General features: G+C 38.6%; 1 protein-coding gene across 3 annotated transcripts in view; it reads left to right on the top strand.

The window, feature by feature from the left end:
* Positions 1 to 19,169, top strand: part of arhgap36 (Rho GTPase activating protein 36) — a 64,524-nt gene that overhangs the window by 35,401 nt on the left and 9,954 nt on the right. For all 3 annotated transcript variants that reach the window (XM_042512217.2, XM_042512218.2, XM_042512219.2), the window contains exons 3-4: positions 7,500 to 7,568; positions 17,036 to 17,349. In XM_042512217.2, coding sequence (XP_042368151.1) covers positions 7,500 to 7,568; positions 17,036 to 17,349 — 383 coding nt within the window. The remainder of the gene's footprint in view (positions 1 to 7,499; positions 7,569 to 17,035; positions 17,350 to 19,169) is intronic.

The following is a 19,169-nucleotide window of genomic DNA, read 5'->3' as shown; positions in this document are numbered from 1 at the left end:
AACTTTCAGAGTGTTTTTTTGACCTTTTTTGGTGTCTTTTGTTCCTTGTCTGTCAACATCTGTTTGCATTGATATGCTTTCACTTCTTGGATGCTCTGCTCTCCTCAATGGCATTCAACAGAAAAGTTCTTCTGGGACAATGGACAGGACAGTACTATTAGTAGTACTTCTAGTAGTAGTAGATTTTATATATAGCAGCAACTAGTGCTTTTCAGGCATATTTTTTTACCCTTGGTTTCTCCTCTTAGGCTCCTTACAAGCCCTGCCTTTTTGGTGAAGGATCTTGGTGCTGTATGCAGCGTCAAATTGCTTTTTGGGGTTAAAAAAAGCAGCTTTATTTCTGATTAAAGTTAATATTATGAAAAAGACAGTAGAATTGAGCAGCAGCCAGAGATACGACACATACGGCTTTGTTTGCATTGTGCTTTGTTATTATGAAGTATATGTACTTTTTTCTTAACTATAAGACATAAATCATGCAGTGTTTACCATAGAATTAGAATGAGTGAAGGCAAAATTTAGACCCAGCACAATGCATGGTTAAGTTTCACTTTCACTGTGTTCTGCTCCATCTGTGCCCAGAGTACGCTCTGAGCTTTGAGAAGGTGGTGCAGTGAAGAATGGTATAAATCTGTCAACAGTGCTCTTAATGACAATCCAGCCCCCAAAATGTGAAATCAGTGCATGGCAGGAGATGTTTTAATCATGGGAGGCTGCCACAAATAAATAAATGTGTGGGAAACCGTAACATGGCTTCTTAGGTAATGAACATGAGGTTGTTTTACAGCCCTCCGCACAGAAAACCAGGTTTCTGTCCTTAAGTTAAAAAGCCAGTCCTCTATGTGGGCTGTTGTACCACCATAACAGCCCACAGCAACATCAGACCCTGTACTGTATGTCTGATTAATCTCTGATAACAGTAGAAAATACTTCAACACTTTTTCCTCTGCTGATGTTTACTCGCACAACCATTCTTCTTCCTGCCTCTGGAAACTACTCCCTGCTTTGAAATGTCTTGTTTATGTGCAATCGTTGTATCCATCTGAACTCTAAAATCCAGCCAATAAAGGGGGATAGTTTCACCAACAAACTGTAAATCTCCCAAACGCCTCACAGACTGCAGACTGGGGGTTTTTTATCTGGTGTTTATTGGGGCTGGACGGATCACTGAGGTCAGAGGGATCACAGAGTATAGAGGCCGATGCGAAGAAACAAACGCAGCTGATTGTAGAAGTTTGTGTTAGTGTGTGTGTTAGTGTGTGTGTGTGTGTGTGTGTGTGTGTGTGTGTGTGTGTGTGTGTGTGTAGGATCAGTTGGTAGCCTTTCTCCTATGAGACCCATCCTGTAAGCTGCTTTTCTCAGACTCATACTGAGTCTCTCCCATACTGTTGCTCCCTCTCAGGGTTGTTAACCCCTGACCTGCTCAACTTTGACCACAGGTTCACACATGATCTCCAATAAACAGTGAGGCTCAATTATCCTGTAGCTTATCTGCCATCATGCCTTTGATTCCCACTAGAATAAAGACATATATCTAACTTACTTCATTTACTTTTTGTCATGTTTTTTTTTTTTTTTTTTTTTTTTTAACAAAGAACAGGAAATGGCAAATCTTAAATTGGACACAGGCCCCCTTCTAGCTTTTCCAAATGGTATTCACTTACTATGTGCCGTAAATCAAGCCCCGATTTTCCCAGAATCGTACCCGGTCCTAATGATCTGATGAGTCTAAGATTTTAAAGTTTATGTAATAGCGAGGTTAAAACCATAGTCACATTCATATTTCTATTTTCAGTTACTTTTGTTGCTACAGTACCCTTATTTTCCTTTCTGGTCTCTTATTCATACATTTTCTCTGATTCACTCTGTTAAGAATCAGATCTGATCTGGACAGCTGTTTCAAACAACAGCCTACTTGAATATGTATTACTCATACAATACTGGCTTCTTTATTTGATTTTACTCAGAGTGCTGGGATTAAGGGACGTTAAGCCCATGTGAACGTGTATCATTCACGATGTGAGAACATAAATCTGTCTACATAGTCACATGTTGGAGACATAAAGCAGATCCTCACAATGTAAACAGTTGAATTTTAGGGTTGGACTTTGTTAAAGTTTAGGGTCTCTAGGGGATAAATGTCGGTGCATTAATCCCCTTTAAGTGATGAAAACAAGTTTTTGACTCAGAGCTCTTTACATCCTGTGAGAGATCCACCCACCCATGCTCTCCTCAATTGGTAAAAATGTTCCTTTATCTTCTTTTAATCTTTAGGGTTAAATGTTTACTCATTCCCATCAGGTCAGGGTTCAATCACAGTTCAATTCATGGGAAAACATTAGTAAAAAAAACTTTCCATTAACTGATCTGTCTTTGCTTTCTATGAGTCTCATTTGATTGCACTCGGAAAATTTGGGATTCACATTCCCACAAGCAAACTGAAAATCAGGGAATAGACTTTCCAAATTGAGCGATCTAGCATGTTTAGGAAGACGCCATGTGTTCCCTAATAGGAAACAGCCTCAAATCAGTTTTTTGTAAACACCAGTTTTACTTACCAAAAACACCTTCAAACCACATAAACCTGCTGAAAAAGAGAGAATGTGGAGCTCATAAAACACAAGAGAACACACACTCATACTTTCCCTCATTTAATGGGGATTGGAGATGCTTTGGAAGATTTAAGTAACTTAATAAATAACAGACAGCTGTATAGTTTTTTTCCTAGAAAAATAAACAAATAATAATACTGAAAATAAATGTATGTCTGACATCATATTTATGTTTAGTCATACGACTCAGATGTGTGGTAGACACACACACAATCAAAAATACACGATACACATCAATTTATTGTTTTTATGTGATAGATTGCACATTCATCTCCCTCACTGTACGGAGGGTTTGTCCTACAGGTATACATAAGCAGCTAAAAGATTATTCGGGTTTGCAGGTACAAGTCAACTGACTTGGACTAGTTACTGAAGAGGAGCAAAAAGCATTAACTGCTACCAACAATAAAACTTCTAGAAACACAGAAAAAAAGGCAAAAATAACTAAACTGTGCTTTGTTGCTTTCGGTAGTTTATATTCAACAAATCACTCAAAATAAATGTTCATTTATTAGCCATAGTGGGATGTTTGACCTGTTTATTGTGCTTCAAAACAAAGTCTAGTCCAGTGGACTGAGGCAGAGCTAGGACGAGCTTAAAAACTAAACTCTTTCTTTGACAAACAAGCTTTAACTAACACTTAAAAATCACTGTGGTCTGGTTTTTCATATGAATAATATATTTCATATCCATAAATATTTTATTATGTATTCAGCATTCATCTTAAAATAGATATTAGCTGAAGAGTAAATCTGTGTGGGCTTGGAACATTGTAAGGGTAGCAACATCATCTACTGTTTATAATATATGCTGGTTATAAATTAATTAGTTATTTACATAAAGTATAATTATTTCATATTATAATATAGGCTACTTTTATGGTATATGCTGGTGGTGTCAGATCACTCCTACATAAACTTTTAACTCTCTCTTAATCTTGTATAGCTTCTGTTTTAGCTCCATTTTTGATTCATATACTTTAAATTGTTGAATTAATTTTTTTCTTTGATCCCCTCTTATGATCAATAAAGGCTTATTGTATAAACACCACAAAGTTTCACAATATTCTGAAGTGTTAGTTTGAGCACTTAAGTGACACATTTTTCCCAGACTAACAGACGACATCTCTTTTATGTCACTTAATGCATGGATTTGCCAATGAAAAGCCCTGTTTCCTTTAACTTCTCCACAGCAGATCTCGGACTCTAGCATGTGACTCTGCTCATGAGTATAAAGTCTGCTGCTGCTCTATGAAAAATCACACTGGAATGATAACAGTAAAGGTGACTGTTAGTTGGCGAGTACGTAAATTATAACATTAGCCGCGACTGCAGGAGCCGTCTGAATCTGCTTGTCTGGCGCACAGACAAAGCGCTCTGTGAGTAAATGTGGGAATATGTGTCCTCAATTTCTCCCCCGGGTGAAATCTCTGCAGTCCATGCAGTCCGTTACGGTCTCTGCATCGCCTCCCATTGCGCTCCCCTCCCTGTTTGTTTGGGTCTCTGTTGGGTTTCTTCTTCTGTACTTCTATTTCTGTTTTTTCCCCATCTCTCTCTGTCTCCATCACCAAAATCTATGTTTTCTCACCAAGTTTAGATATTTCCTTCTCCATATCTCTGACTATATGTTTTTGCTCAGTTGCCTCTTTTTTCCACAAACCAATCGATTACTGGAAAATAATCGCCAGATTATAGACTCACTTAGTGAAATTTTCAATGTGGGACTGTTCAGGACCTCAACATTTCTTCCACTTATATTCGAGTGTGTATGCGCTTGCAATTGTTTATGTTCTCGTGCATGAGTGTGTTTGTTGGTTTCACTGGCACGCTCCGGAGAATTCTTTGTGAAATGTGTCAGTAGCTGTGGGACAGATTTGCTCTTATTTGGTGTTTTCGGGAGAGCATTCTCATGCCCCATGTTTTTCAAACGCTGCTCTACAGGGACTCCAAACTAACTAACTCTTCCTCCTGTGATCTTCTGTCTATGTTTCATTTTCTCTCACCTTTCTTGAGCTTCACTTGTTCCAAGTACAATAACTTGAACTTTAACTGTCAAATGTCTTCAAACAATCCTACAGAAAACAATTTGACCTTTCACACCTCCTCCATTACTCTCTCTCAAAGTCCCTACGAAAGTTACATAAAGAATCCGTGCACAGCTAACATCTTCCCATTTTTAAAGTTCCTGCATTGCCACACTTATAAATTTATACCTGTGTGTGCTGCTTTCATCTTGTCAACCTTTTGAAATGACGGACAATACATTTTTCATGCCTGTGTGTTGGCAGCAGTCATGGTCGGAGGCGAAATGTTTTCGATTTGTCGATTTGCCACAAATGTCAACTTTGAGTCAAGGATGAAATGATTAGACTTCGCTCATCATAGGTCAAAGATAAAGGTCACATCCATCTCATTCTCAATTTCACACAAAAACTCAAAGCGGCATCATAATGTTCTGCTACTTTTCTGATATTTTTTTTTTTTTGATAGTTTTTTGACTCTGAAACAGAGGGATACACATTTTTTAGATACGTAATTGGTGACACTAACCTTGGGTTCCAAGCTTGAAATTGTATTGATTGTATAGATCTTTTGTGTTGCCGGGTTGAATATGTGTGTGAAGCATGTTGTCACAGATGTGGATGTGAACTGTAACTTGATTGGTTCACAGAGGTGTACAACAGTGAGGCAGTAATTGTAGTTTTGATTTAGATTTTAAATCTCTTTGCAGAAAGTCCAGGCAGAGGGAGCAGCATACACACATACCCTTGAACTCATTCAGTAGGAATTTTTCGGGAATGTCGATCCTCATAATTTGCCCCTTTTCCTTCCATAATCCTTGCCCTTTCTTTAACTCTTAACAGTCCGTTAGTCCACCACCAGCAATATGTTTGACCTCACTCAGTTAATCATCCTCTGGTCTTTTAAAAGTTTCACTTAGAAGTTATATTTACTGCATCCGTTTTTTAAAGACAAAATGTGTGAAACATCTTTAAGTGATTGATTAATCTGCAATTTTGTTCAGTTTACGATTTTATAAAGTGATGCAAAACTTGCTGCAAACAAAAAAATAGTGATTCAGAACTGCTGGAAATATCCAACTCCGTCATACTTGGAAGCTTTTCCTCTCCGTTTGTCTCTGTCTGTCATCTTCGCTCTCTGTGTATGTGCATTATGTAATAATGTGCTACGAGTGCATACATGTGCACGCACACACACAAAGGGATTTGCCTTAGCTGGAGGTGGCGTGTGTGTGATGGGAGGGGCTGTGCGCTTTGGAAATAAACTTTAATTTCCTGCAGTCATGGGAATTTGACCCTTTTATCCCGACGTGCACACACACACACACAAGTCTAAACACACATTCACATAGGCACAGACACTCTTTCTTTTCCCTTTTGTTTTAATATGTTGCAGATTTCTTTTCTCTGTTATTAAGGAGGAAATGAGCAAAGAATACCCATCTTAAGTGTCCCACATATTCTGGACGGCACTTTTTGCAGTCGTTCCCTAATAGGGAAAAGACCCAATGTTGAATTAGTGATTTCTAAACACCAGCTTTGGTAACCCAAACAATGGCTTCTTCCACATAAACCCGGTCAGAGGAGAGGAGGATGTAGAACTTGTAAATCAGGCCATAAAAATAGAACAGAGAACTGCTGCTGCAACACGCCCTCTAATACACGCACCATTAGGCACTATGTGTAGGCATGACTTAACAGCTGATATTTCACATCAACAAAGCATTTTTATTCAAACTCCACTGATGCTGCAACTACTGTCAATGTTTGACTAGTAATCCACAGGAATTTAGAAAAAACACCAAACAAAAAAGATGCAGAAATGCATAAAAAAAAAAAAAAGAGAGAGAAGTTTATATTTAATATCTTTGGTTCCTTGGCAGTGGCCCACTCAATAGCCTTAAGGGTTAGGGGTTTGGGAACAGAAGGGGAGACATTTGGCCTGAAACGGAATGGATAACGCTAATTTGGGGTGTTTACATTGAAACTGTTCTGATTGTACAGCTCTTTTGTGCAGCTTGAGAGAAAATTTGTGTGAAGCATGTTTTTAAAATGTGTAGTTTCTTTGCAGAAACATCCATATTTGAAGGACCTACTGTCATGGCTGCATATGTGTCTGGACAGACATGGATGTAAATTGTAACTGCAGGTTGACTGGTTTGCATAGGCATATCAGTGTTAAACAGTAATTCTGATACTAAAAATCAATAGTACATTAGAAAATCAATTTGACACAATTTTTGACTGCAAAAACGTACTTCAATTGGACATTTCAGTGTTTAAAAGGTGGATTTTTCTTTCAATATCATGCACTTTGGTGTAGTTTTAAACTAACTATACATTATTCTCTATAGATTTTCTCACACAGATAAAAACACACTTACACACACACAATTTCCTGTAGTCCTTCATGTCTGTGCAGCCATTAGGCAAGGAGGGCTGTTCAAATAAACAACAAGGTCTCGCCTTTTGAAATGGTCCGCTCTACTCTAAGAGCTGAGGAAGAGGTACAAGCCCTCAGAAGAGAAAGATAAGCGAAAGAGAGGAAAGGGAAGAAGGTTGTAATGAGGGTGATGTTTAATGGAGGTAATGAAGTCAATTAAGGGCTGATAAAAGATTATATAGTTATATATATATATATATATATATATATATATATATATATATATATATATATATATATAGATATAGATATAGATATATATATATTTACACAAACATTGATAGAAACATATACCCACTTGCTGACTGAATAAATGAAAGACAGACATTGGGGTAGAAAACAGAGACTGTCTCTATTGTTGACATTCTTGAGCACGGCTAATCATTTTATTCACAGTGACCTTTTCTCTTTTTTTCCCCCGCAGAAGTACGCAAACGGAGAAAATCTCTACGCAGGAAGTTTGACTCCTTTTCAAAGGAAAAGAAAGAGCGAGGTAAGTCCATCACACAAACACAGTCATGTGTGGTTAAACATAAAACTGTCTCTGGCCACAGTTTGTCTCCTTTGATAATCTGTGTCTCGATTAAGTCACTGCATGACTCGACACCCTCAGACTCTGTGTTAGTGCAGTAAATGTTATCAAACACAATGTCCTCTTTCTGCCTGTTAAAACCGAATCACCACCACTGACGTCCAGTGGCTTTTACCACTAATGCTCTTACATACTTGAAATACTGTGTTTATAAGGCACAAGTGTCTCCGGGCTGCAGGCTGACTCATGCTGCGTTCAGTGAGTCAGGCTTTGTGTTTCCTTGTCTCTGCGTCTTTCCTGTGTTGTTACGACATTAAGTAATTTAATGGCCAAACAAAAACTCCCTCGACGGTCGAGCTGTGTCACCGGACAAGTGCAAACACAAACTCTCAGTCAAGTGTGCTTACCCTGATTTCTGAAAGCTTTGAGGTCATGTTTTATTCATGAGGTGTATGAGTGATTTCTAATTGCTTTTATTAAATCCCATCAACTCAGATCTGGAAATAACAATTCACGACTACAGTTTGATTATCTCCATATTTGCAAAAAGTGAGAGATAAAAGGGGTTCTCTTGGGGTAACATTTTATGTGATTGAAGTTAATCTTTAGATTAGTTCTCTCTCTAAAGATCTCTGATATTCTCAGTTTTTTCCATTAAAGTTTGATTACCTACCAAGCAGAGGCATCAGCTTCTTTGCACCCCAAGACTTACATAAGTCCCTGAGGGCCCCAGGGTCACTGTGTGTTACTTGATATGTGGTAATCTGATGAGTTTCAAATTGGTTTTTGAGCCAAACATAACAAGATCCCCTAAAAACCTTCTGTATTAAAGGAATACTTCACTGATTTTTAACCATCCTTCTGTCAAAACAATGTGGGTAGTATGTGCAGGCTGAGCTTGGACTGAGATCCAATCAAACAGCAAAACTGATCAAATATAGATCGAAAATGTGTTACTGCACTGTCTACTTCTTGCCTAAAATGTTTTTAAAAAAACATTTTAGTGCCCTGTTTAGCACCTGTTTACCTACAGAGGACAAAAAACAGACATCAGTTTCTCTGGTCATGAGTGCTGCTTGTAAATGTGTGTTAAGCACCAAAGTAAGGTGTGATTACTATGGGGCCATCGAGGAGGGGGATACCATTGTATACTCCGGCAAAACTTCAGAAAGGTATGAAATAATACATACTGCCCAAACCTAATGTAAACACAGGCCTTAAGTCCCTTTAGCTGTTTTCAGTTTTCCTTCATTTTTCAATTTTATCCCTTTTCTGCTTTCTTTACCTCCCCCCTCTTCTTCCCCCCTCTCTCTCTCACTACAAAGCTTCATCTGCCAATGTGACCCCAACCTCTCATAAAGAGATGTTCTCTATTCTCAGGTGATTATCACAGCAGAGCGAGATGCGAGCCAAAACACACACACGCGCGCACGCACGCACACATTCCCAGGCTGTCTGTGCAGCACTTTAAATCCTGCCTCCAGCCTCTTACACACAGGGACTTAGCTGAAGCTAACCCTGCTAATCAAAACACAGAACATTGGGACCTGGCAGGGCTCCTGCTGGCTCTGCTCCATCCTACTACTGAAGGTTTGACTGTGTGGCCGTCAGGGGTCGGCAGGTGGCAGATTACATCTAACAGGATTATTAAGTGGTAACAGTGGAGTTACTGTGTGAGAAATAATAAGTGAGAGTGTTTTTATGTAATTTGTGTGAGTGTGAATAACGGAAATGCCACAAGGTTTTTCAGCTTTTCCTCGATTTGATGCATATTGCAGGTTCAGCCATGCGAGCATTCCTCCGGTGCAGAAAATCACAGCGGAGAATGGAGGAGAGAGAAAATATAAAGAGGCAGGGTTGTTAATGGATGAAGGCAGATGCCAACACCATTTTTTTGCAGTTTTATTTTTTTACTGATTAGAGTTTATACCATTTTCTGCTGAACTTTAACTCAACAGATGAGATTGATGCCTCTAAGTCATGTAAGAAACAGTGTTTTTATCAGAAGGGAATACTTGCCGTTAACAGACAAGATTTTCTGCAGCATTGATTTGGGTCTTGGCATGATCTACTTACAGGCTTGGCACTGCAAATACAGATCTTTTACAGGCAGTTGTTTGGCCTTGCGGGTAGAAAAGTGTTTATCGCAGTTCTCAACGGTCACAATTGAAGGCCGACGGTGCAAATTTTCAGACTGTTCTAGACTGTATTCAGACACTCTTTGTACATATAAAAAGCAACAAATGAAAACGACTGGGCTCAAGGTTTAAATTCAAACCCTGCTTGCTTTTCTACTTCTGCACAGCTGGCCCCTCAAAGCCAACGTTATTGTGTTCACCTGTCCAACATGCACTTTAGTCGGAGCATACTGATGCTTTAACAACTTTTTTAAAGTTTTAGGTAGATTTTTATTCAAGATCTCCATTTTGGGATTTTCTGTTCTTTGTTGTCACAAATTCAACACCTGGTGAGCAACTAATAGACAAATCATCATTTCATGCATGAACCATTCCTTTGCTACTAAATGCTATAACTGGTGGTTGCTCAGGAAGTGAAGGGGGTTAGATTGCTGAAAACAGGCAATGGTGTAGCAGTTTGTACGCAGAGCTTCAGCATTGGTTTATGCAGATAGAATGAGTGCCAAATGCTTATTTGGATTGCCTTGTGTTTTGGGATGCTTGAAACAAACTAGGTCATGTGTGTCATCCAAAGATAAAAGTGTTTATACTTGTGTCAGTTAAAAAGCCTGCCATCCTGATGCTTTTGTGCGTGTCTTTGTTGTCTTGATGTGACAAATCCTGCAATGGTGGATGGAGAGAGACTCAGAGCTGCTTATGGTGTTGATCTCAGTTGTCACAAAAGTGACAAGTAGTGGTGCCAACAAAAGAGCTTGATGGAAAAGTTTCAAATCCTGCTTACTTTCTCACCTGGCTCATTTGCTGTGTAAATTTGGCATATATCGATGGGTAATCTGTTTCAGAGGCTGTTAGATCCTCCCACTGGTACCTCTTTTCCAGTCACTCCCAGTCCAATATTTGTGTGCTTGCCTTTACTGCTTTGGTCTCCAATCAGACATTATTTTTATGAAAAGGTTGAAGGGAAGTGTCTGTGTTGTTACATGTGTTTCGACAGGGTTTATACAGAGGACATACTCTGTTAAATATACACAGGTTTTTAAATTCACTCAGCTCAGTGCCCCGGAGGACCAATTTTACGATCCAGCTGCTGGCGTGGTGACTGAGAAATAGTAGCAAATACTGAACATTATCTAAAAATATCTCCTTCAGTCCTCCAGGAGCAGTCAGTGACCTGAGGACATGAAATTACTAAAGAAGGAAAGCAGTGAAATTCCTGAACAATACGGCTTTGACCAGTCAGACACACACAGCTGTCTTCCTGTCTGAGTTTTAGTGTTTGTTTTACTTTAAACCCAGGACATGTCCGGAGGGGTTTCATCAGTAAAATGCCAACTGCAGTAATCAGACCCACAGGACCAGGATTTTAGACACACAGGCGTCACCAGTCCCAATTCCCCCATGCTGCACAACCCATATGGAGCCCAAAATTCATTAGTACTAAAGGAAGTAATATTATATTGGATATTATTGGATAAGTTAAAAAAAAATATATAAAAATGATTACATAATTAAATGCCATTAACCTCCAGAAAAGGTTTGACTTGGAACCAAAGAAACATTTGACATACTCATTTAACAGAATATCAGAATATATATTCAAGTACATTTTATCCCATTGCATGAATATCTAAGTTACACAAAATAATAAAAGAATTACAGATAATATTATAATAAATAGAATATATTGCTTTGATATATATATATATATATATATATATATGTATGTGTGTGTGTGTGTGTGTGTGTGTGTGTGTCCATATAGATGTACAGATGCAAATATAAATATAAAAAAGTATAATTATATAAAGTAAATCATCAAGTTGTAGGTAATGACATTGTAGTCATTAAAGTTGAGTATTTAAAAAAATACAGTCATAATTTCATGCATGCATACATGTCCCCAAAACTGCCAGTATAGTTTGACTAAAAGTCCAAAACTGAAGTCGGTTTACTATCATGTAAGACAAAGAAAATCTGCACAACTGAGAAGCTGGAACCTGCAAATTGCACCCCTGCTAGAATAATGAGAAGACAAATCAAAATCAGTCTTAAAACAACTACTAGGTGTAATTTGTGTTGAATCTAAATATAAAAATATCCCAGAAACCTACATACTTAATCCACTTCTCTTATAACTCTGTAGCAGTAAAGCCTCAGACCTCTCCGTTGTCTAAATGTCCCGTTAGCTGGGCCTGACTCTGTGAAGTGTTGTCCAAGACTGCAACAGCCAACCATTATATCCTCAACTGTTTGCTTTAAATAAACAGACACCTCCAGCATCAAGCAGCTAACACTGCCGCAGTTGGCATCGGTTGGCAGAAAACACGGCCAAATGTCAGGAGGCAGCGGCACGGAGTGGTCAGCTCGGCTGTTCCTGCCAACAGACGTCAGGACAGAGGAATAATCACGAGCTTCCTGATCAAATAGGGCCATTAGGATGCACTGCTTAAGACACATTAACAGATGACATCTTATTCAGTGGATGCAGCCCAATCTTGTTGGCAGGGGACGTTGTGTTTGTTTGAAATATACTGGGTTACTTGGGGTGATGTGTACGGGAGAACATCTCTCAACCAGTTTCAGGACAAAGTGTCTGTCCTACTGTAGTGAGCTCGGGCAGGAGTTCTTCCTCAAAAAGCAGCAACCAAGAGAATTGTGGTTATTAAATATATGCAGTCATAATAAGGTGGAAGAAAAGGCCAGTAATGTTAATTATTACCAAAACCAACTATTGAAGTAGTTAAAAGTGGTACTTCTTCAGTGTAGAAATACTGTTACATGTAATAAGTCCTGCATTCAAAATATTTCTTAAGTAAAACAAGACCATCAGAATATAGTTTAAGTACCACAAGTACTCATTATGCAGAGAGTCCCATTTCAAAATAATCTATGGATTATAATTGTCAGTGCATTCATGTGTTTATTTATCGTTGCAGCTGATAAAAGGGTGGGGTCAGTTTTGATTTCTTTACACTGCTGGGCAGCTTGTGAATTGTCGCCACATGCTAGTGCTAACTGACTGTTGGCCAACAAGGTGCCTGAGGGGCTTAACTGTGAGCCTGGCACCTGACGGAGGCACACGTGGAGGAGAAGAGGCTGGTTAGATAAAGTCTCAAGCTACAGAAGTGAAAGTTGAAACAAAAAATTAGGTAGAAGTTATACAAAGTAAAAAGAAACTATTTGTTTTAACTTAAAAAAGTTAATGTCCAGGATGCCTTAAATTTTTAAGTCGGCTAAATTGGAAAAGACAAATTGAGGTCATTACTAAATTACCTTATCTTGTATTCCTTAATTCAGTATTAATATTAAAAGGAAACACCTTTAATTCTACCAAACTGTACTGTGTATGTACATAGTTTTAGCTATCATCCCTCTGGATTATAAAAACACAATGACACAACTTTATAATGGCCTTGACAGGGAATCACAAATAGGAAGATTTCATTATAATTATACAACTGCATTTTTTTTAATGACAATAGAGTAAGACATTCAAAACATTGCTCAAACTGTTGAATGGTCTGGTTTAACTTTGACCCTCTTAATCATAGTTTTGTATGCATACATTTTTTAAAGGCAATAGATAATTAAAGCTGACATTTTGGGGTATGTGTTCACTTACAAAATCAATGAAAAATATGTTGTTTTCTATGCTGATCATGCTGGTGATGATGCATTGATGTTGTTGTGTAAGTGCTGAATACAACCTGAGAGTTATCTCAAGCTGAGTCAATCCCGTACCTCTAAAGCTTAAAGTGGCATCCCGTCACTCCGCCACGGCTGTCTGACCTGCTTGGGACATTTCTCACAGGGCTTGACCGTGCACGTGTGGGTGTATTGGTTGTCCATGTGTCTTCATTCAAACAATCCTGCACGATTCTGTGAATGTGAGCGCGTTAGGTTTAGATGCAACCTCATTAATCTGCTTGTTTCCTGTTTTATTCATGTGAGTGTCACATGCAGAGTGAGCGCTGATGCCTCACTGGCCTTTCACTTTTTTCCGGTGTATTTTAAGAGATGTAGAGTGGAACAGTTACTTCACACTCAGTGTAGGCAGGATGTATGAGTCATTGGACAACTTGTCCTTCAACTGTACAATCAGGATTTAAGACCACAAACTGGGAAACATCTTCCTTGATGAAATTTTATTTATCCTGAATCTGATCTCTAGTGGTGTTGCTGAAAAACAGGGTGCAGTTTGTGAAAATACTTGATTTTTTAATGCTGGTTGCGTCTCGTTCTCATTTCAGACTGTCATTAAACACCTTTGAGACCATGAAAATACCTCTGAAGGTGCCAAGCACTGTTTGATAATGGGGACAAAGTAATCATTGTTTACTTGGCATTGCTTCCCAAACCTTAACCATAATGTAGTCACCATGCAAAGATATTAAATATGTTGTCATTGCATGTTAAACCAGTGTCATTGACTGCTATCTGTAGTTTTGCAAAATTACCCAATATCTGACTTCTGTCTGACATAAGGGCTGTTAGGCAAAATGTTGTAATTTAATGGATTTTATCTTTTTTAATCAATATTTTTGATATTTTTTGAAAATTGTGTCAGTTTGTAGTCTGTCAAACTGCGTGTGTGCACACTTTTGCAGACGATAGATTGTTTTCTTTGGCAGAAAAACATCCACATGCCCTGTACACACACACACACACACACACACACACACACACACACACACACACACACACACGCATATATATACTGTATAATTGCTATTATAGCAAATCAACTCTTCATTTGAATTGTTGCTTTGTCACTCTCTAATCCTCTCTTCACCTCTCTAACTGGATTTTGTGCCAGATCAGAGTGTGCATTGTTGTGGTCATATGTTGAAGCAGAGCAAAGGATTTACAGTTTTAGCAGTCGAGCTGCTCACCATTCTCTCTTCTTACATCCTTGATTCCACTCCTCGCCTCCTCTACCTGAATCTTGTGTCCCTTTTCACCTGAAAAGCGAGTTGAGGAGGCAAGGAAGAAATACAAGGAGAGAAGAAATATGTGCTTCAGAGAATAGTAGCAAAAGTTTTTTGCATTAATTATGACATGTGGCACAGCTGCATCAAAACATTTTATACGTCTCAGGTGCCAAAAAAATACACGTGCATCCTCACTTAAGCAACCGTCTTTTCTCCTCAATCCTCTCTTCTCGAGATGCATTTCACAAACTAAGATATCCTTCAAGATGGCACGCTGAGATTGATTTCTTGGTCACAGGCAGATGACGGAGGAGAGAGGAGACATCGAGGCACAAAATAGACAAATGAGCAGAGCCCCATGAAACTCTGATGACAGCAACCTCACTCGTGATGCATTTACCCTCAATAAGCCCATATCAGTCTGAGTGTGATGTCTGGTTTCTGGCTGCGGCCGCTCTAACAGGATTACCCGTTTATCCCTCTCTTACCTGCTCTCTCCATCCATTCTGTCTATTCTTATTCCGCTCGTCTTCTTGAACTCAAATCCCCCCTGTGAGGGGCTGTGTGATCACTGAGTTACAAGATGATTTTTAACACCATCTCTACGTTATGCCAGTTGGTGCAAAAACACTTTCCATTTGAGATGTAATATCCAAAACATTCAAAACGCGAATGTTTTTTTTCCTTTTTGTAGTTACACTTTGTCTCTTATTGCTCTGAGAACAAAAGAAGTCTCGCCCCAAAGATAAAAGTCGAAACATCTTCCTGTTTGGATTTCGGATGTGATCAGCAGAGAAGAATTTGTTCTCTAAATAAAACAAGACTCTCTCAGGACTCCAGCTCTCCTCCAGCCTCTGATTTACAACATTGATATGTTCAGACAAAATGAATTTACCTGCAGAACTGTTTTTATCGGAAAATAAGTGCTCATCGTGAACCCCATGTAATGACATTTATGAATTATGAAAGCTTTGCTAAGCTTTTAAATATCCACATAAATATTAAGTTCAAGTGCAGAGAGATGGGAAAAAGTTAGCATTTCCATTACAGATGTGTTATTTCTCTCCCACAGAGTTGACACCCGAGACATTTAAGCAATATTTAGCATTTAATAATGGTAATACTGACATCTTTCCCATCTGTTTCTCCCATTATCTCCCCTCACATATTTTAATATCCCAGCCTCACAATTCTCCCAAAAACTTTCAAAACATGCACATTTTTAAAACGCCCAGCGTGAGTCATTCTTTGTGGGATTTTGAGTCTCTCCACCAGGCAAACGTTTATGATCATGACTCTCTGGACTGTCACATTAAGCCAGATTGATACTGGACATGCAAGCCAGATTTCTGCAAAGTTTACTGACACAAGAAAGCCCCATTAAGTCTTTTGCAATGTTAACTGTAACACTTTGAAAGAAATAAAGGACAAGGACAAATAATAGGTTTTGTCTGAAAAGAGCAAACCAGAAGCTCATTTTCTCTATTTTCACACTCAAATGTCAGTACAAGCTCCAAAAATCTATGATGGCAATGGTCAAAATTCCTAACGCAATACTTCCAAACAGAGCCCATAAACCAATGGGTAAGCTACATCCAATATCTTTTACATTCGATGGTGAGAGCTTACGCAGCTCTGGAAGCAGGGACAGTTTCAGTGGTTGATAAGCAGGTTTAGTGTCAGAGGTTGTGGCATCGATTCCCATTAAAGCTGCGAAAGCTGAACTTTCACCATAAAATTAGTCAGATTGACTGTGTAAACAAATTTAAGTCCAGTATTCACTCTGCTTTTAGCTCTGTTTTGGTCTCCACCAACTTCTGAGGGAAATCTAAATCTTTAGCTGCTAAATGCTGCACTCTTTGCTGTAAACCAGAATAATTAACAAGAAGAGGCTTGAAATCCTCCCTAATGCTAAAAGGAACTACAGCTGGGTGATAATTCTCTGTCGGTTCGTCACTTTAAGCAATAACTTTAACATTACATGTAATCCTTTGATTAGATCATCAGATCAAGTGTTCTTCATATCTCGCTCTTTCACATTTCATCAAAATAATTCACTTTTTGCAGAAAACAAACCTGCCAACTTGGCATAGATTTCATCTGTTAACAATGTGTGTAGCTAAAAATGAGGGAGAAAATATCAGGAGGGCCAATTCAGCAATACCTAGACATTTTTAATTTCTCTTGAAATCCTTCTTTGATAATTAATATATTTTTTTAGAACCAAACAAATTCTTCTGTCCTCTCTCTTACTTTAACTCATCAAAATTGTACTTCAATTTTACATCATCACTGACAAGACAACATGAAATAACCTGTGTTTGCATTTTTGCCTTTTCCATCCTCTCCTCCCCTTTAGAATCGGCCCCAAAGGCATTTGGCATCCCTCTCTCCCAGGTCATCGCTAACGACCGAGCCCACAAGCTTCGGCAGGATGCCCTAAAGGAGAGCCGGCGAGACTGTCTGGACCTGGAGGCCAGCATCCTGCGCTTCAGGGCAGAGAAGAAGCAGTTCTTCAACGGGAACAAGCCGTTGGTCAGCTCCTCATCCATCACAGGAGGCGGTCCCAGCTCGCCGTCTGCAAACTCTGTGGCACCGGCGCCCATTTTTGAGACCCAGAATAAACCACTTTCACCCACGTTTCTGGATAACACCGGCCGAGGACAGAGGAGGGTGAGTGAGTGGAATACCCACATACATATACAAAGGCTACTGAGACATAAAGCACACAGAGATAGATATGGTGTGAATTTGAGAGAAAGTTGCCAAAAAAGCAATGAAAAATCAATAACTGTTATCTTTATTTATGCTGCTCTTGTGCCTTTTTATTATAATTTCATGTTTAAAAACATATACATATTTTGTCCCTATAGGTCCTCCATAAACAGTATAATTCAACTTCAAATGAAAAAATATAACTTTCAGGTAGGAAATTAACATATTTATTAAACGTAAAAGTATTTATACTTCATAGTGTTAAGATACCATTGCACTGAAATGTTAGAATAATTTTGACATTTTTGTAGTAATTAAACCATCATGATAATAAGCCTATTAGGTGTATGCTAATAGCTATTAGTTGTCAGATAAAGTGGAGTAAAAAGCTATACATGCTTTAAAAAGTTTTATGTATTTGGGTGTTTAAAAAGTGTAAATTTATTTAATTTAGAGGGTTTTAGACGGTTTTTAGAGGTTTTTATAAGATTTAAATCTACATGAATATGTGTTTATACCACTTGTTTCTGTGTCTTTACCACCATTTAATAATAATAGTTAACACTGACTGACTGATAAGGAACATTGACCTCGACATTTAGTTTTACTTCTCTTCTTGCTCCAAGTGCAATATTGCAGTCTTAAATTTTATTCCTTGCTTTGCCAAATTCCACATTGAATCAAGTAGTGGGTGTTTGTTTTTTTGTGTTTTCAGACTGTTTTGAATCAGTAACCCGAGGGAAGAAAGTTTTGATTAATGGTGAAGTGAAAACTGGCAGTGCAGGTGTTTTTCTCCCAGGTTTAGTGTCATCTGGGGTGAGAATAGCGCTTCTGCGTGTCCTATAATAAAGGCCGCCTCAGTGCAGCTCGTTAATCTCCGCCTGCATCTCCAGCTGTAAACATTTTCACACCAAATCCTTGTTTGTTTCCACAGGCGCGCGTTTGTACAAAAAATGCTGTGTTGTTGCTGTGTTGTTGCTGTGTGTGTTTGTGAACGCTCTCTGCTTGAGGCCGTCACACCCTGTAATCCTCTCCACACTGATCTGGAAACAGTCGTTATGTTAAGCCCATAATGAGTATCATTACAGCCGCGGGGCAACGTAATCGAACCCGAACCAGCTATCAAGTGCAGCTCCTTAGAATCAGTCACCGAGGTAAACACCACACACACAGTGCTGCCTGAATGGATACGTGAATATCTGGCAGAAGACAGACAGAAATAATAATGTGCAAATATATTAAAGAGCTGCAATTGATGATTACCTGCATTTTTAATTACTGATCATTAAAAAAAGATAATCAAAATAATGAAAAATGCGACAAATTGCTTGTTTTTTTTAGACAACACTCCAAAACCCAAATATATTAAACTTGCAACAGTAGTGGAAGGGCATTTTTTACATCAGTAAAAGTAGCAACACCACAGCATATACAACTAAAAATAGATAGACCTAGCAACTATGACACTGTGGACTGTCACTCTGACGTGTCAGGTTTGGCATTTTGGTCGTCACCATCGTGGGTTTGGAGCTAGAAGTGACATTGATATTTGGACGAGATGGAGGAGAAAACCTGAAACGCCAGCTGCAAGCTTGGTTAGCACATTGCATTTAAAGTGAATTGTGGTGATACTAGCGCTTATGCTAATTTTTGCAAGTGCAAATATGCTACTTACCAGAAAAACTGAATATCTGACTCCTTAAAGGGTGTTTTAGTATGTTTTTTAGGTGCAAGTTTAAACTTGAGATATTGCTGGGTCACTTAATCTTTACTTTATT

Source organism: Plectropomus leopardus, chromosome 23 (assembly GCF_026936395.1).
Source record: "Plectropomus leopardus strain MGB_pleo_1.0 chromosome 23, ASM2693639v1, whole genome shotgun sequence".
In the NCBI taxonomy this organism is placed as follows: Eukaryota; Metazoa; Chordata; class Actinopteri; order Perciformes; family Serranidae; genus Plectropomus; species Plectropomus leopardus.
This window is presented reverse-complemented; position numbering and strand designations above follow the sequence as displayed.